Raw genomic sequence first — 27053 nt, forward strand, 5'->3', positions numbered from 1 at the left:
AGATGCCTAAAACAAAGTCAAAATTACTTTACTCCGGAATCATCAGGCTCTTTTGGCAACTTAGGCGCCGACCGGTGGAAGGTCATGTCGGTAGGAATTGCCGAGTTGAGCTGGACTTTGAAAGCTGCCATCTTTAGTGACGCTAGGAAGAAAGTCCTGCTGAAAACACGAATAAGAGGGGTTTTATTCACCAAAAGGAGGGTTGTGACTTCGCTATACATTCTGAAGGTCCAACCCCGGCGGGTTTCTGCTGCAGGAAGAGCTTGGATGACCTCGTATAATACGTTAAATCAGTGAGATTTCTCCAGCCTCCTCAGCCATTAAATTATACATTACACAGGGCCAGCTCGGTCATTTTTGCTGGAGAAACCTGCCTGCTTTGGCACCCCTAACTCTGTCGGTACAACTTGTGTCGGCAACGGGCCCCCCTTATTGATTCGCCTCCTGGCGTTACATTTAATTATCTCCTTACCTTAACGGTCTCATTAATGACTAATTTATTTCATTTTTTATATTATTTTACTTAACCCTTTGCTTATCGTATCTGTGGCGAGATACCCAGCTTGCGTTTTGAATCAACGGTTATTAAAGGACCAATTTGTCTAATATTCAATCTTATATTAAATGTAGCTTCCAGACGCTGCATGGCTGTATATAAATGTACAGGGGGGAACGTGCCGCCGGTAACTGGATTTCGGCAGGGGTTCTGTTGGGAAATTGATTATAAAATTGTTAATTATTGTGTTAATTATACAGGAAAATACACATATTATATTAGCAGTGCAATGTGTGATATTTGGTAGTGCCTTCCGTAGCTGGGTATATGGTTTGTGTTTGGTAATTTGGTAATGTTAGCCCCTTTTGGTTCCCCTTTTGATTTTCACAAAGTGCATTTTGATTGACTCGCTTCGATGACTCCGTCTGAAAAGAAAGCTGTCTACATTTAAAAAGTTCTCCCTTTAAGCTGGTATTACTGTCAATACTTTCTTCCTGAATAAACGGCTCTGTTCATCGATGTGCACCCGGGTTTTTGGAGTATTCTTCTTGTGAACGTTTGCTTTGCTTTTCATGTATTGATGAGGAGCCGGGAGGCATCATAGAGGGGCTATGGAGTCTTTAGGCTATTAAAGGGACGCTCCAGCCATCGCAAGCTCTATTATTATTATTATTATATATAGCTTTATTGTATATGATCGCTGCGGGGTCCCTTAAATTCTAATGGGGTTCCTTTTTTGCCCCATTACCCGCCTCTCAACTATTTGGCATTGAACGTATCTCCGTACACATGATGGTCACGCAGGCGCTTCCATTGATTGGCTACTTCAGGCAGCCAGTCGGTGGCAAGAATTGCCAAACCACAGAGGATGAGGACAGAAGCAGCAGCTGTGCTGCAGCTTCTACCTCAGATAAGTGCTTTGTTTCTGGTTTTGAAGCATGCATGTAGGGTTAGGGTAACTTACACCCGGTACTTTAATACGCATTCTTCTTTATTGGGGACCCTTTTGAAACTCAGTTCATCCGATAAGCCGTTTATGTTACAAACCCACACGTGTGTGACATTGGATCCGCCATCTTAACTTCCATCAGATTCGGAAACATTATTCCTCCCAATTAAGTAATTTATGTGGCTAAGACGCCGATTGCTTCAGGGAACCTTGGAGATTAGATATGATCGCCGGCCAACTTATGCCACAGATCTCGTTCTCCTCAGATCCTCACTTTTAAGAGTGCAAACTCTCCCGCTGGCCCTTTTATAATGGGGGCTTATAAAATAAAAAGGACATTTGCCAGACAGTTCAACTTTACACCCTAACCTTGTGCTGCAAAACAGCTTTGTTGTCCCCAGTGATGTATTTACCCGCCCCGCTGCACCGCTGTCCATACTTCTTATGTAAGCATATGATGGCTCCCCATTTTAAAGCCCACCATAGTGTTAATGGAGCCGTTGGGACGATCCGTAATCTTCCTTTTAAAACCGGCCCGTTGGGTATTGGCGCTACTGGCAGACTAAGACTCCCTATTATGCGGCCGAAGGGCTGCCACCCTAGGCCAGGGTCCGTCACTGGTTGGCCCTATGAAAGTAAAACTCTGTGAGATCTCTCTGCTTATCAGATCCAGCTTATAGTACGAGACGCTCACCGGGGTTTCCTATTCATAATGCATTGTCAAGGAGCTGAAACTCCGTCCCCCGTTATTTAGTGAATAAATCCCTTTATAAAGGGGGCGTTACACTTATCGTCAATCTTTGGGGAATATTTACTGAGCAGAAACACTATGTAACCCTCTTTTGGCATCAGAAAATGTTCCTTTCTGTATTTTCACCAACCTTTAAAATTTAAAAATGTAAAAAAACCAAAGTGAAAAAATTGAAAATTCTCGGGGGGGTAAAAACAATAATGTTTGGGGTTTTAGGCTTTCTGGGTCATGCGTCCCTCAAAAATCTCTTAGTTTACAGCAGAATGCAGTCTTATCTTAACGCGTTATAATGAGAAGTTCAAACAACCCCACCCTTTGTGTCCCGGAGTCCTGGCCGCAGCCAGACGTTCCTAGCAGGCGCTTCTGTAAAGGCATGTTTTAATCCGACGTGCGTTCCTCCTCGGAGATCATGGATTTAAAGAAGAAGCCAAAAGATACAGATCCGGAGAAAACATCAAAGGCAAAGTAATGTATCTGAGAACCCCCCCCCCCCAAAAAAATGGGCTAAAATTCAGAATACTTCATATTTTATCCTTAACAGATTTAAAAACCTGCTCATTATTCAGGAAATTGTCTGAAATTTACTAGAAACTGACAGAAATGTGACATTTTATCGACTAATTGTCTTCATCGGGTTTTAGGGCTCATTTTTTTGTTTTATTTATTTAGAATTTATGTGAACATAGCCTGATCTGTACAATTCTGTAAATTGCTTTTGTGCGACTGATCAAATAATCGTAAACGGTTGTATCTACCAACATACGAAAAATGAATATTGCTGTGTTGTAACACAGAGAGTCACGTAAGCTTTCGAGGCCTCAGAGGTCCCTTCTTCAGATGTAACACTTTGAAGAAAAAACCTCTAATATCCCAATTTGTTTCTACATCTTACTCTAAGAAAGCTGAGGCTCCTAAAAGGTATGAGGAGTACTTTGGACTAAATAAATACCAGTAGTCTCTTCTGCGTGTTTGTACTGATGTCTACTACAAGCTAAATGTCATAGATAATATAAATAGTATTGAGTATCAATTATCGATAGGTGTTAAGATTATAATAGGTTTATGATTTGATACATGCGGTGTTGAATTAGTTATTGATTAGTAATAATCCATTAGGCGGATGATCCGTCAGGAATGATCCATTAATCCACCGAATGCGTGAGAAAAAAAATGGGGTTATGTAGAAAATTAATTTAGTTAATTCTTATGCAAAATTTGAAGAGATCTTATTACCATGGCAACCAATGGAATGTTCCGATTCATAAAACTTTTTTTTTTTTTTAGTACTTTAAACCGCCGTGGCATTTCATGTCATATTCAGGGAATAATAAGAGAAGCCAATTGCATAAAATTGTGAAGATGAGGCAGGTTTTCTCATCACTCATAGATTTCAAGCGGCAAATGTTCCTGGTAGGGCACTTGGCTTCATTCCAGAAGTTAATAATAATTATAGGACATTATTGCTAATTTTGTTATATAGTAGCTGGAAAAAAAACCCAATTTTATCATGAATAAAAGAACGTCTTGCCCGTAAGAATAAATTCTTAGATGTTGTGGTTTTTTTCTGCGAGTTAAGAATGATGTATTTGCCATAACCGATGACGGGTAATAAATAATAATACCGATAATAAAGACGCAGCCCTAATTTAAAAAATTTGTAATCACATTAATGAAAACACTATAACCAGCGTTTCAATCCCTACCGACTAACACAGAATATACAACCTTTTACTGTTTCTATAAAAAAGAGGGAATTCTGATAGGCTGATATAAAATGTTGAAGAAACAGCTAATAACGGAGATTTTATTAATGAGGCTAGTGATAAATATCTAGTATAAATTATGTTGTTCTAGAGGACTGTTCATCAACTTCAAAAAGCTTCGTAAAATGACATTTTGCGCTCTTGGATTTACCCCCCCTAAGGGTCATGTTAACACAAGTATCGTCTCGATCTTCACCTTGAAGTTTCACTAAATAGCGTTCTGGTCTCACACGTCCGAATCCGCCTGGGTAATTCAACATTCGGAGCTTAAAATACAGAACTGAAAACATTCAACTTAATGTTTCGTCAGGAGCAGCAGGACTCTGGAAGGGACCGATGAAGTCCGTAGGAAATCTGATGTGGTATGGGTTAAATAGAATTTAATTATAAAAGTTAAAATTTTAGGATTTTTTTGCCAGGTTCAACTTGAATCGGAATGGGTTTAGCTTAGTATTACTGATGCAGATTGATTCCATGCGTGTAGAATGATGATGTCATTGTATAACGTCACACTTAAAGACCAGTGGCCGTTGGGATTTTTCCTTATGGGGTTCCGAGTCGCTCAGACGTACAATGTTCCCAAGTCTGCGGGTCAGAAAGAGTTGAAACAGCCCGTGCGATTTACTTCCAAGAGTTTTGTGGGCGGCCATTTTGTTTTTCTATACAAGTCAATATTTGAGGTAAAATGACGCAAAGTAATGGATCCTCTGGAGTATCCTTATAACTCATATAAATGTACGTATGTCCTGCAGCTAGTATTTCTAGAGAAATGCGCCCGATATGTTTAGATATAAACCTCCCTTTAGAACAAAATGGCAATCGCGCGATGTTATCATAAATTACTAATCCAGAAGTAAAGAAACAGATCCCAAAGAAATTACAAATGTTTGCTTAGGTCGTAATGAGTGTTTTCCTTGTCGACGTCATCCCTTCTGGCAACACATTTCCCATCTGTTAACGAGAATCCGCTCTTATCTGCCTTCTGTTTGACCCTCGTTAGAGACGTTCATTAACTCCCCTGGTGTCTCTTCTCTCCCGCAAGTCAGTCTTGAGAAGTTAAGGAGGGTTAATATTTAATATATCGGGGGAATTCAGAGGAAGGCGCCTGTAGAAGGCTTCGCTGAGTAAAGCCCATAATACCGTTTTATACAGCGGTTTCCTTATTTGCATATAAATGATGTATCGAGTTTCTTTATACCCGACGCCTCTCGATTCCAGCGAATTTGTATTTTAGACTTTTGTTTGGTTTGTAGCTTTTCTGGTTGTCTCTCTGGAATAAGAAAACTGCCGTTTCAGGTTTTCTTTCAGGGGCCAATACGTTGTGTTTTGGGGGAAAATAAAGAATTTCTTAGTAAGATCTTACATGCTTGGTCTGCATACCGTGTACAACCCACGTAAACAACAGCATTCCCAAGTCTGGAACTCAAGCATGGTGGCTTTCAGACATTATACTAGGAGGACTAAAGTATATCCATGCGTGGGAAGTTTCTGGCTCCGGCTACCCAGTGCCCCCCATTACGGGAAGGAGGTCCTGCTGATGGCGGTGGGCAGTCCTGCCATTTTTGGAGGGGAGGTGGGCTGAGACCCGGAGTTTCCCAGTCTGGACCTGGTGCTTGTTTACCCGTGTCCCCCGTTTGCCTTCAGTATTGCAAGTACTCGTGTCAGGTTTTCGCCTGGTTTGGCTTTCACTTTTTTGTATACTTTTCCAATTGAATTCTGGGAAAGATTATTATTATTATTTTTATAATGATTATTTTTTGTGTTTACTTTAGTGTAGGTGCTCAGCAGATGTCCCCCGTTTCAGCCTCCAGCCTGTTCATGGGATATTCGCCTCTATTATATATTTCAGAACCCCTTTTACGTCAATGGCGGCCTAATCCACATAACTGCGAATGCATGCCCGGAGCTCACCCTTTTCTGGGGGAGTGGCTTCATGTAAGGAGGAGGAGCTAGCCCGAGAGCCTCCATTTAGAAAGAAGTAGGCAGAAGCATGGGGCAATGTGGGCGGGGAGTAGGTGGGCCGTGCGTATGATCGAACATGGCTACTAATAAAGTCCTGCTCGTCCAATTGAATACTTCATAGACTTTAATTAGTAGAGTGTCGGTGTCTAAGCGATTAAAACATTTCCCCGTGTGTTCGACAGAAGATAAATCTTTAAACCCTTATAACCCAATCACTGCACTCCTATCTGTTTGTACTGGAATTAATAATTATAAATAGGAGCTCTCTGAGTTTGACCCAGAGTCTCCGGCTAAAGTCCTGCTTCCCTGGGTCTCTGGATTAGTTTCTTCTTTCTTTAACCACGTGAGCAGCATCTAGCCATACCTCCTCCCTGCCCACCAACCACCCACTTCCCTCCCACACTAAAGGATGTCTGGGGATAGCCCCACCCCTATGTGCATCTTGCCCCACCCCTTGAGAGCTCCTGGTAGCCTGGGAAGTTCAATATCTTGTTCCAAACCTAAAGAGCCTGTAATAGAGACCTAAAAACGCTTAGGTCACCCTCACAGATTATGTATTGGAAGTATGTCTTACAGCTGAAACATACGTATTAAACAGTATTTATTAGTTTATGTGCCACGAGTATTAGTGTATGGTGTTAGAGTTTGTGTGTCACTCTGTAGCCTTAGAGAGTGTGTTAGCGGCATTTACAAAAGTCTGCGTGTCAGCATATAGTGTTTGTGGGAGTGTTAGTAATGTTAGTATATAGTGTTAGCGTGTGTGTGTTCGTGTGATTGCATGTTATTGTATAGTGTTAGGGGGGGCAGCTGTGTGTTGGTTAAGGAGGTGGGGGGCACAGAAGAAATACTGCACCCATATGCCGCTAATCCTAGGCTTTCCCATCAACCTGGCAAATGCTGGTGAGCCGCTAGCTGGCGGTACACCATCTTCACTCGAACTGACTATGTGAGCATTAGCTTTTGCCTGGTGTTCCAGAGCTGCTCAGCTTTTGATGAAGTGAACCTGAACACCATATATTTCCAAAAGAATTGCACGGACAGAAAACACAAACTATAGCTAAATGAACTTTATGTGCAATTCTGCCTTCGCTAAATGGTGCGAAGGCAGAGTTTGCTTTTTAAATAATCCCACCTGATTTGCAGTACCTAAATATTACCACAAGAGGGCAACATACATGAAAATACATTCCTGTCTGAGCTTCAGAGGTAGGGAATGGGCAGAGGAGACGGGGCTGTTGGTTTTTATCTGCATTATTATTTATTGTTTTATATAGCGCCATCATATGCTGTAGCGCTGTACAATGGGTAGACAGGACATAACAATTAGTATATAACATAACAATTTGACTTACCGAAACAACAGGTGAGGAGGGCCCGGCTCAAACGAGTTTAGGAGTAAATAGAACAGAGAGATATATTAACCCTACAGTCACCTTACTGTGCAAAAAATTAGCACAAGAAATAGGAAGAAATGGTTTGAAGGAAATTAAAATCCTCCCTGTGTCCCTTATTCACATTGATGCTTTAATTATGTATTTTATATAGCACCATAATATTCCACGGTGCTGTACAGTGGGCAAACAGGACATAACAAGTAGTGCATCTCGTAACAATATGATCTATAGAAACAAAAGGTAAGGAGGTCCATGCTCAAAGGAGCTCACAATCTAACAACTATATATATATATATATATATATATATATATATATATATATATATATATATATACTGAACTGCTGATATATTCATATTAAACCAGTGAACAAAATTAAAGCGGAATAAAATATTTTATTGCTAGTGACAGAAAATAAAGTAACAACCACAGTCTATAATCCCTATTGAGTCAGGAAATACATATTTGCGATAAACTGATTAAGTAGGTTGAGTATAATTTGTGTGCAATTCCCATATTGACCAGAAGGTGGTGTTTTAGTAAAAAAAAAAAAACCCTGCAGAATGTGGTAAAAATTCATACATATTTCTTTGCAGCTAGAAATCTTCAGAGAAGATATTTCAAAAGCCTCTTATTTTTGCTATAAATTTATGGTGCAATTACATTCCAGGTTCTGTCAAAGCATGATCAATTGCTTCGGTATATAACGTATATTAGTATATTATTAAATTTTAGTATATTATTAAATACATTGTTATATTTTCGTATATATTATATATAATATATTAGTATATTATATTTTATATATATAAATATATTAGTATATTAGGTGCATCACGTAGTATAACGGCTATAACTTGGGATGTTGGGGTCTGGGGCAAGATCATAGGTCATACAGGAGCATTGCGACCGGGAAGTGCCCCATTTTTTTGTGCAATTCCCATATTGACCAGAAGGTGGCGGTTTAGTAAAAAAAAACCCCTGTAGAATGTGGTAAAAATTCATACATCTTTCTTTGCATATTTCTGTCAAAGCATGATTAATTGCTTGGATCTCAAATGCTGAATTTCAGCTCATGTGCTCCCAGACACAGAATTCTAGAATTTATGACTTATGTCCCCTCAATACGTAGTCAAGCCACATTAAAAAGAAACGCTTTGACAGAATAAATAATTTGGTAAAACTTAACATCTGATTCAGTCTATAAAAATGTTAACATTCTAGACTTCAGGGACAAAATATATTTTAAAAAAAAAGGTCAGAAGGCATGTAATTTCTGCTGTTAAAGAGCTCCTAATATGCAATGCCACGTGATGGCAGACAAGGGCATTGGAGGGCTTAGGTATATAAGGTATATAACGTATACTATTATATTTTCGTATATTATTATATATATTGTATTATTTTAGTATATATTATATATAATATATATATATATTATATATATATATATATATATATATATAAGTATATTAGGTATATGGTATAACGTCTATAATTTGGGATGTTGGGGTCAGGGGCAAGGTCATAGGTCATGCGGGAGCATTGTCACCGGGAAGTGCACCATTTTTTTTTGTGGTCCCTGTAGAAGCTGCCCCTCTTACCTACACCCGTAATAGTGTCACTGTTCTGAGGATCTGCATATCTCCCAAATGTCCCTCTTTCCCTAGGAGAGACAGTCCCACTTTTGGGACCCAAATCCATGCGTCCCTCGTCACCTTGGAAGAAGCGTGATGGACTGCATGGCGCTCAGACCAAGGGTTGGATAATAATCTATGAGCTCCTTCTCACCCTTCCATACTATGTATTTTATTTGAAGACGTCTTACCCACATTTACAGAAACTGACTCACCCGGGAGCTCTGCCAGGAGATCCGCTCTCTCCCACCCACGCTGGGCTGGACGTGTGTCAAGGGAGTAGGGCGATAGTTACGAGCTGCGTCTTAGTAGATATGCCCTTAAGGGGTATTAGCATAATAATTAGTTACATTTTCAAAGTAGAGCAGATGTTCTATTACCCAAGTAGGACTTTATTAATATGAGTCACATATATATATATATATAGGGGTGCAACTAAAAACAAGCTGCACCCCTATATCTCGGTGCAAACCAATCATTTCCCTGACAGTGTCGTCTCTTTATGATGTCACAGTTTCTCCATTTTGTTGAATGGATGTTACATATACTGTTCCGAGCCTTGTTTAGGACTGCTCTGGCAAAGTCGGGAATGTTGGCAGCTACGCTATATTTATGTCATGTGACACAAGTCGAGGGCACTGATAGCTTGAAAGTCTTTGTTACAATAGCGGCGAGAAGTCATTTTTGTGTGTTTATGTGTCCTTACAGGACATATTTTTCGTCTGCGAATCAGCAGCTTCTAACTGTATGTAACCAGACAGAGCGTGTTCTGTGCGTGTATCTGGCGTGTTCCAAATATATGAAATCACAGAATTTTAGTGAAGGATTTTCCATTTTTTTCTCAGTACGAGAAAGAAATTGGGCATCACACGCCATTCTCAGGCTAGGATACCCCACCTACGCTTATCAGAGGCGATTAAGAACACCCTTTCTACAAACACAATCTCATCTTACTCACGTACCTGAACCCGAGCCTTCTGCAAAGTCACGCCGCTGGATTTGTTCTTTCGGTTTTGTGTTTCTGGAATGAAGTGCGTCGTCCGCTTTAGTAGGAACAGGCAGAGTAGGAGGAAGAGGAGACTATACTAGACGGGGAATGCATCGCACAGATTCGCATGCGGTAAAATGCATTGGAGCCCACGCAAAGTAGACTTCTTTATGCCATTAAAAAAATGTGTGTTATTTTATCCAGATATACCTTTTTGGCATCACACATGAGCCTACCTGGGAACTCTGCGGGTTTGACCCGGAGATTGCCGGGTGAGCGCTGCACCTCCGGTTCTCCGGGTCAAGACCCGAGTCCTCCAGGTCAAGGGAGCAGGGCCTTGACAAGCACTGCTCCCCGCCCATTTTTCCTTTAAATGGGGGTGTTTCCCACTGCCGTCAGCAGGAACGCCCCCAACAGCAGTGGGAACACCCACAATGGCAGCAGGAACGCCCCTAACGGCAGCAGGAACGCCCCCGATGGCAGCGGGACCACCCGCCGACGCCGGTGTGCAGTCCTGGCCACGTCCCGCAAGGGAAGGCTCCGGGTAGCCAAAGCCCAGAAGTTCCCAGGTATGCACATGAGGTTCTTGCACTACATATGTTAATAACCGTGCAGTTCCTCTGTACTTATCACGACATACCTCCAATTCCATACATGTGATGGGGCATCTAGATGGCTGACATACTTGGAAACTATCTAGGTTTGACCTGGAGTCTCTGGGTGAAGATTTGCTTTCCTGGGTCTCTGGACCACTCTCCTCTTTCTATAAGCAAGGGAACAACATTTAGCCACACCCCCTCCCCACCCACATACCCCCCCTACTCAATATTGTATGAGTCTAGCCCCACCAACATGGCTGGCTGGCTGGCTAGCATTGTGGCCTCTTGAAGCCACCCCATCAGAAGAGGGAGAGCTCCTACCCTGAGAAGTTCCCTGGTACGGTGATTGGGGGATAATCTGAATGTGACATGTTCCGATATATCGTTCTGTGTTCTTACCATGTTTGAGGGGTGTGTAAATATATGTAAGTAATGTCCATTGTGTCGCTAGCGGTAATTACTTTCTCCGGGGCTTTGTCCCCGTCGCATACTTTGGCTGCCAGGACGGTCCACAAACATTTTTCCAAGGTGGGGCGAAAGCCAGGATCAAAGTAATGCTTTTCTGTACCTTCACTTTCATTCCCTCCTTTATTTGAACTAATAATTCTCATACTTATTTGTTTTTATAAGGAAAATGATAAAATATCTCCATCGCTAATGGAACAAAATGACAACAAAACATTTCCCTAACTCTTAAAACCAAAGTATTAAACAGCAGTAAAATAAGAGGATGATAATAAAATGTCTACGATTACGTAAACTTAACTTTAAAGGAATTGTTTGTTTTTACGCCAATTTCTCTGTTGTTTTAGATCACCTAGTTTATATATATATATATATATATATGTATAGGCAGATTGAAAGAAGGTTCCGGGGTAAGAGCATAAGAGAGTTAAGGAGGGAGGGAAGGAGTGCGTATGTATGTGTGTATGTAGAGAGTAAGTGTGTTAGCATGAGCATGTAAGTGTGTGTTAGCAAGAGTGTGTGTGTAAGCATGAGTGTGTACATGTATGTTAGAGTTTGAGCGTATGAGTACGTTTTTTAGTGAGTGTGTGTTTTAGCATGCAGGTTTGTGTAAGAGAGTGTGTAAATATGTGTGCCAGTGTGTATGTTAGGTACCGAGGCAAGGCAAGGGGCCGATTGGTCCACTTGGTGTTGCCTGCCCCCCAAGCCAGGAGGTACCAGACCTCCCTTACGTTTTTTAGTTACTGCAAGCGCTGGCAAAAGTTGATTTTCGATTGTAAGCTCCTTTGAGCAGGGCCCTCCTCACCTTTTGTTTTTGTACTTCCAGATTGTGAAGTCTTGCACTATTTTGCTGTCCTGTTGAGCCGTTGTACAGCACTGCGGTATATAGCAGAGCTATATAAATCAATAAATAATAAAATGTTATTAGTACATCTCCTTCCTACTTCAACTGAAACGTATCTATTTAGAGGCTAGAAAGTGTTGCGGCTGAAAGGCGGTCATGGGCTGGACTGTGTACACTGTGGGGATTTCTGATTTCAGTCCTAGGCTTCTGTTTACAAACCAGATAAGCCACATGTAAGAGAGCACTTCTCACGTATAGCCAGAGAGCTGACGGAGCATCAAATGGCACTTTCCCCATAGCATTTACAAGCATGGATTCAGCCGAGAGCAGTCCACACGGCCACAGGTGAGTCTCACATCCCAGGCCATCGTGGCTATTGGTTTCCTGCCACTCTACGCCATAAGGGTGGTAGACAAGTGAAACAGCCTCCCAGCAGAGGTATATAAACCTGTGAAGGAATCTAAACATGCATTGGATAGATGTAAAGCTATCCTGAGACCAACGACTGATTAAGATCTGCGTCTTTACATGGGCAACTAGATGGGCTGAATGGGTCTTATCTGCAGTTAAATTCTATGTTTCTATAGAGGAATAAAGTTTGATTTTTAACCCATACCCAATGAAGACAGGTTTCTACTAAACAATTGTTCTTTGCCATACGTACTTATATATAAAATATTAATATACATGGAGGTGGTTTAATGTCATGCAATGTTAAGAAGGGTTGAGGCAACATGTCCGTGATGTTCTACCCAGAGCTGCATAGTGCAAACACCTGTTGATCTATACATTTTAAGTTTGTTTTTATTATTTAAGATCACTCTGGATTGATGATTATTATGTATTCTTATTACAAGTTAAGGTTAGAGAAGACTTTCTTAGGGGCACAAGGAGTCACTCCTTTGGATGTCGTTGGTGCATGTTCTGGACTTTCTGCCTATTGCCTGTTTGTGCCATTACATATCAGAGATGAATGTCTGGGTCCCAGGGTCTCAGACAGAATGGGCAGAATGTCAGTGTCAGTCTGGAGCGGGCTCCTTCTTCATGGCTTTTAATACATAAGCTTGGTTGAGGTCTTTGGCAAAATGTGACAAAACTAGTAACGTTTCAGCTCTGAAAACCATTTTTGATTTTACTTAATATATATATATATGTATGTGTGTGTGTATATATACGTGTATGTATATATATATATATATATATATATTTACTGTTGATCAGCGCTTGTGTGGAACTAACAGAAAGTTCCTACAGAGTTTAACTAGGACTTTTTGGATATCTCACTGCTTGCATCCTTAAAGGTAAAACGTTCTACATCAGTGGTCCTCACTTCTCACATGCAAATAATGTAAAAATACAAATAAGCCTGCCATTTGTCATATATGTATACATATATATATATACAGCCATGTGAAAAAGAAAGTACACCCTGTTTGAATGTTATGGTTTTACATATCAGGACATAACAATCATCTGTTATTATGCAGATATAAAAAATAGGTAAATACAAGCTCAGTTGAACAACAACACATGACATATTACACCGTGTCATGATATAGCCAAAACAAATAAAGCCAAAATGGAGAAGCCATGTGTGAAAAACTAAGTACACACTTACTGGTTCCATAGGAATTAAGATGCTTAATAGCAGACAGGGGCTGCTACTCAATTGCTCTTGATTAATTGATCATCAGCAAGTGTGACCACCTCTATAAAAGCCAAAGTTTTAGCAGTTTGCTCTTCTGGAACATTCAGGTATGTTAACACAATGTCAAGTAGAATTACATCAACAATGATCTTAGATACGCAATTGTTGCTGCCCATCAATCTGGGAAGAATTATCAGGTCAGTTCTAAACACTTTAAAGTCCATCATTCTACAGTGAGAAAGATTATTCAAAAGTAGAAAACATTCAAGACAGTTGTCAGTCTTCCCAGGAATGGACGTCCCAGAAAATTCACCTCAAGATCAGGCTTTGCGATGCTCAGAATAATTGCAAAAAACCCAAGCGTTACATCACGGACTCTACAGGCCTCAGCATGTTAAATGTTAAAGATCATGACAGCACAATTAGCAAAAGACAAGTATGTGAGATACTGATAGTCATACAGAAAATGATTACTTCAAGTTATTGCTACTTAAAGGTACATATTTACATAGTTCATAAGGTTGAAAAAAAAAAACCTAGGTCCATCAAGTTCAACCCTTCTACCTAACCTTCCTATTCTTGATCCAAAAGAAGGCAAAAAAAACCCTAATTAAGCTACTTCCAATTCTGCCATCAGAGGAAAAATTCCTTCTTAACTCCAAGAGGCAATCGGATTTCTCCTTGGATCAAGAAGCTCTAAAATATTAATGTTATTCTATTTATATCCCTGTATGTCATGCTTTTCTAAGAAAAGATCGAGGCCCCTTTTGAAGGCATCTAATGTATTGGATAACACCACCTCCCTTGGCAGTGAATTCCATACCTTTATTGTCCTCACTGTGAAGAATCCCTTCCTTTGCCGTCTATGAAATCCCCGCTCTTCCAGTCTCAGAGGGTGACTCTTGTTCTTTGTATATTTCTGTTAATGAACAGGTCACTGAAGAGTCTGTTATATTGGCATATATTGGCCCTGCATATATTTGTATAATGTTATCATATCCCCTCTGAGACGCTGTTTTTCTAGCGTATATAATTTTAACTTTTTTAGTCTCTCTTCATAACTAGTATCTCCCAATCCCCTTATTAATGTTGTAGCCCTCCTTTGAACTTCTTCTAGTTCCACAAGAAAAGTGGTTCTACAAGCTATTAAATCATGAGGTGTACTTACTTCTTCTCCATTTTGGCTTTATTTTTGTTGAATAAATCATGACACTGTGTAATAAGTGTTGTTGTTCATCTGGATTGTATTTACCTACTTTTTTTTTTTTAGACCTGCTAAGGAACCGATGATTGTTATTACATCCTGATAGGGGGTGTACTTGAGATATATGTGTATATATATATATATATATATATATATATATATATATGTATATATATATATATATATGTATATATATATATAATTGTATATAATTACACAGGATCCATGTTAATTAAACATTTCAAACAATCCAAAAAATGATTCCATCCTTGAGGTCAACCGCTAACAGATACATTTCTTGCTCTACGATGGATTCTGTAGTAGTTATACACGTGGAACTTAATTTGGTAAAAGCCTCTGCTACCAATTGCGGAGGTTTTAAGATAACCTTCGCTGGTGCCCTAGACAGATCAGACATGGCTTGGCTTGTACAAGATAACGATCACCATTGATGTTTAGATGTATGTATCAGGCTGGAATGTGTATGATATCTTCTGTAGGTCACATATTGCATGTTAGATATTGATAGATACATCTTTAATACCCTTTACTGGGGGTAAAGGGTATGAAATTGATTTTTTAATCAATTCCTTCTCCCAGAGTTCTTTGCCTTCTCCTCACCTGGAGGTCGGCTGGAAGAAGGGAAGGAAATCGCTATCCTAGTGGCCCACTAATAAGCACAATTGGAAGACAACGTGCCCAACATGACCTACCCTGTCTTCTCCAAAACTTATTAACAGAAAGTAAATGAATAAAACAAAGCCACTACAGAATGGAGACAGGAATATGATGGCGCTTGATAAAATAATAATAATAATAATAATAGTAATCATAATAATCATAATAATAAAGTAAATTCTTCTTGTTCATCTAGAACCCTGGTGGCTGTATGTGGAATTACAAGTAAAATGTTCAGGCAGTGGCCCAAACTCTTCAATATTAGACCAGGTGAGGGGGGCATCAACCCTCCCCCCCTTGTCAGCCCTCCCCTAGATGTATATTTACTGATATATATGTTACTAGAAGAACCTTAGAATGCACATTGAAAGGGAAAGAGGTAAAATACAAATTGTGACAGTGACATATATGATACAGAGTAGCTGAAAAGCTCACTCAGAAAACTTTTTAATTAAACCCTTAGTACATTACTGACAGATCACCGTGACATAGATTTGTGTCCTAAAGTTTTCTATCAGCAACAAGCTTTACACCAAAAAATGCGAATGGCTCCAATGGTCTATAAGGATACAGATTTATTTACACGAGAGGACTAGCACCTTCTGGCCCGGGAGAGGGATTTTAAAAATGACATCATAGCTCCCAAAGCTTTACTACATCGCGTAGAGATGGCTCTTTGAACCAGTGAAAATGAATGCTGTCCCACACAATACATTATTTCCCATTTTTATAAACATTCAGGGTTAACGATCTTAACCAATAAGATAATTAGTCATTATTAGAACTCCGTGATCTAAATCTCCCAAAACATTCTGTATTTCTTCTCAGAAAGGGGCTGTTCTCTGGATTACACCTACACAAGAAGAAGAAGAAAGGCGACAAGGGATTAACAATCGCAAACAAGGGTGCACTCGGTAAGGCCTAGTAAATAAACACTACAACTCTCATAAAAAGGACTCAGAGGTGATTAGAACCCGGCGTATTTCCTTAAAGACCAATCAACATATCGGTTGCTCACCTTGAACCTGAAACGAAACCGTATTCCCACACTTAATCACTGCAGCTTTTGGTTCGCTGCCTTCTCTATCTAATAATTTGGCTGACGGGTTACGTGTCAAGATACATCACGGACAGGGCATTAAAATTATCCCTGGCCCTTTAAGGCCAGCGGCCAATAAATTATATATACACTTTGATGTCAGTAGAGACATAATTTGGCGGGCTTCTCCAGTTGCATCTTAAACTGAGAATAAAAACATTAGATAAAATAAATCAGGGATATCCACACCTGTTTTTAAGCAGGTGTACTTCTAAAACTAGTCCTTGGTGTTTAGGTCTCACTTAAAATATGTGTAACACTCACATTTATGAACTGTTTCAGACACGCATGATGATACAGAGAGCGCTCATGGAGATGCCACTGGCGGTGACATGGGGGCGAGTAACGAGAGTTTATTTAGTGACCTGTCCGCCTCGAGCACCTCTCTTTCTTTGGCTTCGCAGAAGAAAAGGTATGCGATAACACCTCCTTTTCATCAGTGAACAGTACACTAAATCAACATCGAATTAAAAGCAGGACCGCATTATATCTGCACTCCAAATGTACACATCAATGAAACACGAGACTTTAGTCATGTATTTTAGACTTATCTACCTCATCAGAGAGCTTTACATTCTTCTAGAGTATGGGATAGTTGGGATCTATGATGGACTTATTAGTATTAAAAAAATTAATTTTTGAAGGAATGTATTGCAGGATTTAAAAAAAAAATAGAATGTTACTTAAAACAGAATTGACGAAGCTGATTTTATTATATGGCCGTCCAAAAAACAACCAAACTTACCCAGACCTGATACAGATCTAAACTAATGGTATGGTCCATCATCTCCAATGGTATGGTCCATCATCTCCAATGGTATGATCCATCTGCAATAGTATGGTCCATCTCCTATGATTTGCAGCTATCCAGCCAAATCCTGGTTTACCTGGCCGTGCATGGTGTAGTTAACCAATATCTGGGGAAATACCGGTTTTCTACAAAGTTTTATGTTTTAAGGGAAAAAATGTAAAATGACAAGTATGAATCATTTTTGATTAATGGTGGTTTTCTTCAGGTCAAAGCTGGTACCCAAGATTCACGATGGAGACACAAGGATCCAAACCTACCAGTTAAGTATACAGAACGTGGCTGGTCATGGCATGACGTTCCGAGAACTGCCACATTGTCAGTTTGTCATCTATTTCTTACTTGATTAAAAATCATGATTTTACGTTTTAAAGAATAGTATTCTATTTCTTAAAATTATTATTGTTATTATTTAATTATTAAGTGCTGACATATTCCTCAGCGCTGTACAATTCTGAGGAGGGTGATACAGATACAACAGAAGTTAAGGACCCTGTCCCAGAGGTACAGATCGCCATTGTTAGGGGAGGTCAGAGGATCTCCCTAACCAGCCATGCTCCCCATTGCCCCAAAAGCAGGACAGTGGGGCAGCTACCAGATTTTGGACTGTCCCGCAAAATCCAGGACTGTTGGGAGATTAAAAGTCACCATGACTGTCCTCAGTTAACTATTTGTGTGCATCCCTTTGCCCACAGATTGCGATAACAATCACAGAAGCCAGGCAGCTGATTGGTGAAAACATCGATCCCGTTGTGATCATAGAGATCGGAGATGAAAAGAAGCAAACGTCAGTTAAAGAAGGAACCAACGCCCCATTTTACAACGAGGTACCCCAAAATGGACGTTATCCATATTTATATTATATTGATATAGTTATATTGGCCCTAGAAGAAGTCTTTGACAATACTTCATGGACTAAACTGTTCAAGACCTCAGAGGCCTCTTCCGATCGTCCATCAGAATGATCATAAACAGCATGTGCTCGGGAAGTTCACGTTTCCGTGTAAAGTTATAGTATATCATCATCATCGTATTCCCTTTAATCAGCCGTACGTTCTGCCTTTTTAACGTAATCAAGAAACACGAGAGATGTAGAGGAAAGAAAATCCAGCTTTGGGTTTATCTATAAAAATGAAACCATAGCAACCAGTCGAATGGTCCAATCAGCAATCACACTCTATTTGTTGCTATAGTGATTAAATCAGTTTACAATGCTGCACTAGAATCTCTATTAGGTGTGTATCTATATAAATATATATAGTATATGGAATAAAACATACCTAGGGGCACATATTAAGACACAAATGATTCTCTCTCTTCCTTATATCACATGTTGGGTGATACAAAGAAACATGAAACATACGGTATATAAGCTAACGATAATTCTTAAGAATTTGAAAAAAAAGATGTCATTATAGAAAAAAGGTTATGATACATTTCCTTTAGGGAACGTATTTGGAAGAGACGGATGCGCTGGAAGATTCCTGGGTGTATTGTGTGGATATTGTGTGGATATTGTGTAGATATTGTGTAGAGATAGTGTAGATATTGTGTGGATATTGTGTGGAGATATTGTGTAGATGTGAAATATTAGGGAATTGCTAATAACGCTTGCTTTGTGTTTTCCATTCTTACAGTATTTTGTTTTTGACTTCATCGGGCCGCAAGAGCAACTATTTGATAAGATTATAAAGCTGTCTGTAAGTACAAAGTCACCAACTGATTATAGGACGGACCACAATGCATCTGTAACATATGGAGCGTTAGGGCCATACCTGGGAACTCTCAGGGTTTTTGCCCCAGTCTCAGGGTTTTTGCCCCAGTCTCAGGGTTTTTGCCCCGGTCTCAGGGTGAAGGGGCAGATTCTCAGGGTCACACAGGGTTTTTGCCCCAGTCTCAGGGTTTTTGCCCCAGTCTCAGGGTTTTTGCCCCAGTCTCAGGGTTTTTGCCCCGGTCTCAGGGTGAAGGGGCAGATTCTCAGGGTCACACATTCTGGAGCCGACTTCTTCCTATTCTTCACTGCTGGGATCACATATAAGACTCCTGATTCTATGCTGTTTCAACTTGTTCACAAAGTCGATTATAGATTCCAGCTATGGCGTAGTCTATTTTATTGGCATTCGTTTGTTTGTTTGTTTTCAGGTTATGCACAACAAATTAATCGGAAGTGTTTTGATTGGCTCTTGCAGACTTGATTTGGGGACTGTTTATAATGAGCCAGGTAAGAGCGTTTGTATTATTATTATTATTACAATTATTATTATTAATATTGTTATTATTATTATTAGTTTGTAGATCGGCGGCAGATTCTGTAGCACTATTGCAATAGGAGCGCATTCAAAATGAACAATTACCATTCTTGCAAGTTTACAAAATACCCAGAGGGGTCTATTCACTAAATGGAGAGCTGTGGTTTTAACACTCTCGCTGTATAATGCTTGTGTGTAAGGAGACTTTGGAGAACCGCACTCATTTAATTATACATTATACAGGGTCAGCCAAGCTCTCCCTGCATCAGAGACTCACTGGGGTTGGCTCTTCATAACGAATAGAGCCAAAACGCCGCTTTCCTGTCAACTCTCTATTTAGTAGATCGGCCCCAAATAGATCAGCTGATGGCTGCATAACTTACAAGGTAGCCTTTGATTTCAAGGAAATCTTAAACTTCCCAAAATCAATCTCTTTATGTTAAACGCGGTGGCGTATTTGCTAAATAAACTCTGAGTGTTGGTTTAGTTTACTTATCGTTCATTCGTTTTGGGCAACCTTTGAAATGGTGAGGAGTGGAGAAGGGGTATAGCGTTTATACCCTGGGATAAAATAGCCCCTTACTTTTTTTTTTACCTAAATATCTCCATTGACGGACTAACAAAAAGTAGAAAATGTGTAGTTTTTGTTATATAATCGAATTATGCTAAAAACGATGCATTCTGTTGCTGATGTAAAAAAAAAACTGCATAGTATCCGTGTCACCTTATTGCTGGAAGAATAAAAGGGTTATATTTCCAGTTATAAAACCCACACACATCATATACTGAAATCCTGCCATTACATAAAGAAATGACTCCTATTGTTTGATTTTGGGAGCCAGTTCTGCGCGTGATCTCGTTAGTGGTTTTCCCAATGTCGATGTTTACGGAATCCAATGATTATGGAGCAGCATAATCATAATTTCATTGATACTTTGCAGGTCATCAGTTCTTTGACAAGTGGGCTGTCCTCACAGATCCGGCCGACATTAGGACCGGGGTGAAAGGCTACCTAAAATGTGACATTACCGTCGCCGGCAAAGGAGACAGCGTGCAGTCCTCCCAGAAAATCAGCGACTCGGAGGAACAAATCGAAAAGTAATACATTGGGGGGTTTTAATTGTTTTTTAATTGTGTCTTTAAATGTTGTAGGTTTGATGTCTATGTATGTGTCTGATTGCAATGCAAGTCAATATATTATATTCATAAAAAAAGGGGATACTTTAATACTCAAATTTGGGAGCAACAGGTGGGCCATGAGGGTAACGCAGAAAATATCACACTCAGCTTCCACTGACTTGAGTTGGGTTTTGTTTAGATGGATTGCAGGAAAAAAGGAGAAATAAGCGCCATGGCTATATCTTTTGCATGATAGAACAGCCTTTTTAACAAGAAAAACATAAAACTTTATATTAAATTTAGAATTTTACATTTTTTTTATTATTATTATTATTTATTGAATTTTTCATTATTAAATATAACCAAGAGAAGGAAGGTAGATATAGAGGTCCAAGCCCTTTGTAAATTAGTCCATAGAGAAATCATTTGAATGCCACGGATGTAATATTTTGCCACTCCTGAAAGTGCCTCATGCTGCCCCGCCAACGAAGAATGCATTTTACAGTTACTTTTAGCTGAAAGGAAAAAAAAAAAAGAAAAACATTGACTTAACTTTAGGAGAAGCTGCAGCTCCAAAGCTGGCACCACCCCCTTGATGGTCCGGCTTTCGCACCAATCTTGCCTGCTTGAAGCAGCCAATCATTGTCAAGTAAGCACTGCCAATGAAATGGGAATGTTTTCAGCCCGTATGCATGGGGGGTCTCATTAGACCCCGTCCAACTCTGACACAAGGCAGTGCTTGGGCTAACTGGTGGCAAGTATATGGATATGTTTTGTCTACCATCGTGTTGGCTAAAAATTGGAATTAGCACCCAAATAACGTGGACAAAATGACTACCATATAAAAATATTTAATCTTTGCCCTCTCTAATTTCAGAAATTTGCTGATTCCTAAAGGTTTCCCATCGGAGAGACCATGGGCCAGATTTTATGTCAGGATCTACAGAGCAGAAGGTCTCCCGAAAATGAACTCGAGCATCATGGCTAATGTCACAAAGGCTTTCATTGGAGATAGCAAGGATCTGGTCGATCCCTACGTAGTAGTCATGTTTGCCGGCCAAATGGTAAATAATAAGTCTAATTTGATGACAGATCCCCGTTTTTCGGTCTGGTCTTAGATTTCGGATGGTCATATACCTATCCCATAGATGATTAAATTCCCTTACTTTGTTAACCCATTAACCACCGTCTCAGTAAAGTAAAACGTCCTCACCTTACATCTAAGCCTCTGACCCTCTAGTTTTAGATTATGACCTCTATGACCTTGTTCTAACATTTTTCCTCCTTTAAAATAAACGACCCTCGTGTTCTTTGTTAAATCCGTTCATATCCATTTAAATGAGATTTCTTAAACGTTAAATGAAGGGCTTTGTGAGAACCTGGCCGGATTTTTTTTTGGTGGTGCTGAAACCATCTCATCGAGAGGTTGTGGAAATGTATAATTACCTCCAAAAGCCTGTAATTTATACGGCATCAATGCGAGCGAAATAATTTATTGCAACCAGAAATGTGCTTTAGAAAATGAGAAGAACAGTCTACCCTTTTCAAAGTAAAACTATAAATGAAATTTCGTCTTGTACCTACATTTGGGGACCTGAGAATGTTTTAACGTTTCGTAGTATTGACACTTCTAAAGGAAGAATGGTAACTGTGGCTATTACCTAATTACCCCGTGTTGCCCCATTGTTGAACGTGTACAGGGAAAAACCACAGCGCAGAAGAATTGCGCGGATCCAGTGTGGCACGAGCAGATAATATTCAAGGAAATGTTTCCACCTTTGTGTCGGAGAGTAAAGATCCAGGTGTGGGACGAGGGCAGCATGAATGATGTGGCTCTGGCGACGCATTTCATAGACTTGAGAAAGATTTCTGATGAGCAAGATGGAGACAAAGGTTGGCACTGCACGCTTTTAATGTACACCCAATAACCCCACGCGCTCCTTTCAATAAATACTGATCTACAGGTAGCATGGAGGACCAGCACTACTCTTTCTTTATGTTATGGTTAAAATGAATGTGCTTGAAAGGGAGTCATTGTGGTAAAGGGAAGGATCTGGAAGAGTTATTTCTGTATTACTGTGGATAGGCAGAAGGAAATTATCAAGAACTAAATGTTGTGTAGGGTAACATTCCAGATCCCTGACCATGTTGGGTGAAAAAATAAAATATGATTGCTTGTGTGAAAATAATGTTAATGAGTCCTGTAAACATCTAGTATGGTGGCAACAAAGGCTAAAATGTTATTTTATCCATACCTGAGATGTTAATGTTTTCCCCTTAACAGGCTTTCTTCCTACATTTGGACCGGCTTGGATTAACCTGTACGGTTCACCTCGTAATACCACGTTGATGGATGACCACCAAGAGCTCAACGAGGGTCATGGAGAAGGGGTGTCGTTCAGAGGACGGATCTTGATTGAAATTGCTGTCGAGATTCTTTCTGGAGGGGCGCACGAATCCAAATTTTCTAAGATCATCAAGGATATTAAACTCCCACTTAAGGACTCCAAGTCATCCAAGGGTTCAGGAAAAGAAAAGGGAGAGAAAGGGTCGGAAGAGGGTAAATCTTCTTCTGCCACAGACAAGACAAACTCTACTCAAGTGGAAGTAGAACCTTTTGATGTACCTCCAGAGGTATGTTAGAGGTTCTAAAAGGACAATAAAGCCTTATAACAAGTCATAAAATCAGCCACACATTGGAAATATAACGATTACCATTTCCATTTTCTTTCTTGCAATACTTGGGGAAGCTTAGAGCAGAAAAAATCTACACCATGGACATTCAAGTATAAAAATACTCCATTGTGTTCATGTTTCTTTACACACTTTGTATGGAGCTGCTTTGGATGGGATTCAAAAGGGGCTTCTACATTGTAGTAAATTGTTAACGTTTCTAAAGGGGAAACATCAGATCTGAAATATAACCATAAATTTAGCAATGGAAATCTAAATCTTCTAAAATCTGGGATATTAAGATTAGTATCTAATTTTATTTTAGTTCCCAGGATCCTTTAGTGAAGACTTCATTGGCGTCCTAATGTCAGTCCAAGCAAGAAAGCTTCCTAGATTTTACCTGCATTATTTTAGTAGTTCAGCCTCCAGTGCTATAGATTGTTTATATATAATAATAATAATAATAATAATAATAATAATAATAATAATAATAATAATAATAATAAATAGTATTATTATTTTAATAATTATATACAATATATTAATAATAATAATTGTTTATCATTATTATTATTATTGTTGTTGTTATTATTATTATATTAATATTTATATATAATATATTAATAATATTTAGTAATGGTTGTTATAACAGTAGCACATATATTATAGGGGACTTTATATGCTTCTATAATATAGGACTTTGTTTAAGTGGGTCATAGCAATAAATGTAAAAGTAAAAATACATTATGAGCAAAGTTAATGTAAACATATCCGTTAATAAGAAGACATCATAATCCATTACTGTAAACGGAACTATACTGGAACTTGCTATCAAATAAGTTAGATTCTAGACATTTAAAAACAGAATAAAACTCTCAGCTAAACTGGCTAGACAGTTCAGTTAATAAATGCATTAGAAAAAGGAATCGCACTGATTTATCTTGTTTAAAGGCATAGTTCAGATCAACCAATCATAATTATCTCCTGACACTCATTGGTTAATTTGAGTAAATAAATCGTTTAATCAACGATACAGAGTTAGTGACTGTAGGATTTTAATCTGGATAAATGTATCCAATTTTTCCTGTACAATAAAAAAAACAAAACTCCTAAAATTAATAAGAATATCTTTCCAGATTCAAGAAGAGAAATTTGAGGATTTTCTTCTCTTTGGATGCTTTTTCGAAGCCACTCTAATCGACAGGAAGATAGGAGATAAGCCGATAAGTTTTGAAGCTACTGTGGGTAAGTACGAGTTCTCCGGAAACGTTGTCACGTGTTTGGTTAGTTGCACTAATTGCCTCCAGCGGTAATGAAACTCTATAAAGCTTAAAACGGTGGGGATTAGTCACAAAAGTGTGAGTTTGCAGGGTAATTGAATCTGTCAAATCCCTGATAGTGAATAGAGCAACCCCAGTGAGCTTCTCCTGGAAGAACCAGCTTGGCCCTTCACAATTACCGTACTGATTGACCTATACATTATGCAGGGCCAGCTCAGAGAAACGAGGCAGGGACAGCCCTTCGTTATGCATACAGACTTTGGAAAGTTGTCCTACTGATTTAATAATGATTGTAAAGTCGCCTGAGCGGGGTCCTCCTCACCTGTTGTTTCTGTAATTGTTATGTTATATACTGCTTGTTATGTCCTGTCTACCCATTGTACAGCGCTATGGAATATGATGGCGCTATATAAAACAATAAATAATAATAATGGTATGTGGTGCCATTTCACCCCTTCTTATAGAGGAGATTCACCAGTTTGATTCATAATAATGCCAGGATTGCTTGCAAATATTATTTAAATAGTATGTTTGCATCTTGTTTCACATCTTGCCTCAGCGGCGCATGGATAACTCATACCATATGATTGCTATGCCATTTTTCGAGGCCGGAATTATATTATTCTTAAATCTTCCTTTACTGCTTTCTAGGCTAGTACAAAAATATTTTCTACGTCTATTTATGTTCATTCATTATATGCAAGTAGAAATGGGGATATTCCTAGATAAAAATATAACACTTACCTTTTACTAAAATATATAAAAAGATAAAAAATATATATTATGGAATAATAATAATGACAATAATAATAATAGTAATACTAATAGTAATTATTATTATTATTATTTGTTTTATACAGCGCCATCAAATTCCGTAGCACTGTACAATAATAATAATAATAATAAATTGTGTGTTTAGTGATATGTTACAAATAAAGAAAAATTGTTAAAAACAAAGTCTGGTCTTGAAATGTATGTATTCTAATCACTATGTGGCAGAGAAATAAACAAATAGTATATTCTGTAATCCTAAATATAGATTCTTATAAATATATATATATATATATATATATATATATATAGTTATATATATCCTACTTGGAAAAATATATATAAAATATGTTCCAGATAAGTCGGAGTTAATCTGGGTAACACTCAAATAAGGAGTGAATTAGGATAGCTGGGATATTAACCCCTTAAGGACAATTAACCGATTTTGAGCCCGTACATGTACGGGCTTTGTCATTAAGGGGTTAAATAAATAACACAGGATCAGAAGGCAAAAAGTTTGTATGATCCATATGAAACAAAGCCGTAGTCTTCTCTGAAGTGGTTAATTTGTCTGATTTCTCGTAATAATCATTTAGTGTTAATTGGGTCTATATGATAATATATAATACATATAATATATAGGATATAATATAGCAGAAATTTCCTACCGTGTTTAGTTGCTAAAAAAAATCTGCTCTCTTGATACATTGTAGCCATCTAGCTGAATAAATAAATCATTTAGTGTTAATTGGTATATATTATAATATATAATAAATATAATATATATAGGATATAATATAGCAGAACTTTCCCACAGTGTATAATTGGTAACAAGCTGCTCTCTTGATACATTGTAGCCATCTAGCTGAATAAATACACAGTAGGATTCTGTACTAAAGCTATCTGCCTTCTCAATGGGCAGATGGATTCTATATCACCCCCACTGATATTCCTCTTTAGTGAAGCTCTTCACACATTTATATTAACTTTATATGAAAATTTGAGATTACTTAGGTACAAATGAATCTTTTCGTTGGCTGCAGGTAATTTTGGCAACGTTCTGGATGGAGTGTCACCGTCCGGAAGCAAAAAGAAGCATTCGGCAGCTGAGGAGGAGGAGAGCGCACCACTGCTGCACGCCGATGAAGGAGACGCTCTTACCCAAGAAATGTCCATGTCCTTTAGATCCATGACTGCCCCCGAGAAGCCAGTTATAACAGAGGGGAACAGGTAAAATAAATATCCCTCACTGTGGTCCCCTTCGTATGGGGCCAGGGCAAGACGCATGCATAATCCCAGCCAACTTTCTTCTTGCTGTGCACTTAATGTCTAATGTGTCTAAAAGATAGTACTCCGGGTGACTGCTTAGTGTGTTGACAGATTGTTGACAGATTTCGTATGATGAGTCCTCATGATCTTACGGAGACATTATGAAAAACACCTTCTACTACTGGCCAACCAGTTTATCTTCTAAAGAGTCAGAGGCTTAGATGTAATGTAAGGAAGTTTTACTTTACTAAGAGGGTGGTAGATAAATGGAACAGCTTCCCAGTTTGCATGGACTCCTACTGCATGCAAATTGGAGCAGGCATTCTCGATTCTGGTTCATGTTGTCTTGTCTTCTGAGCAGGGCCGGCCCAAGGCAAAATGCCGCCTGGGGCGAATTTTAAAATGCC

The 27053-nt window shown here is 39.0% G+C and overlaps 1 protein-coding gene across 1 annotated transcript in view; it reads left to right on the forward strand.

Moving 5' to 3' along the window:
• Positions 1–2519: 2519 nt before the first annotated feature.
• Positions 2520–27053, forward strand: part of FER1L6 (fer-1 like family member 6) — a 53223-nt gene continuing 28689 nt past the window's right edge. Inside the window, exons 1-13 of the mRNA XM_053466452.1 lie at positions 2520–2661; positions 16207–16292; positions 16760–16889; positions 17494–17563; positions 17981–18112; positions 18923–18985; positions 19428–19506; positions 20476–20632; positions 21531–21717; positions 22354–22546; positions 22938–23287; positions 24463–24571; positions 26421–26607. Of these exons, the coding sequence (XP_053322427.1) occupies positions 2606–2661; positions 16207–16292; positions 16760–16889; positions 17494–17563; positions 17981–18112; positions 18923–18985; positions 19428–19506; positions 20476–20632; positions 21531–21717; positions 22354–22546; positions 22938–23287; positions 24463–24571; positions 26421–26607 (1799 nt within the window). The 5' untranslated portion in view covers positions 2520–2605. The remainder of the gene's footprint in view (positions 2662–16206; positions 16293–16759; positions 16890–17493; positions 17564–17980; positions 18113–18922; positions 18986–19427; positions 19507–20475; positions 20633–21530; positions 21718–22353; positions 22547–22937; positions 23288–24462; positions 24572–26420; positions 26608–27053) is intronic.

The sequence above is a fragment of the Spea bombifrons genome, chromosome 5, assembly GCF_027358695.1.
Source record: "Spea bombifrons isolate aSpeBom1 chromosome 5, aSpeBom1.2.pri, whole genome shotgun sequence".
Taxonomy (NCBI): Eukaryota; Metazoa; Chordata; class Amphibia; order Anura; family Pelobatidae; genus Spea; species Spea bombifrons.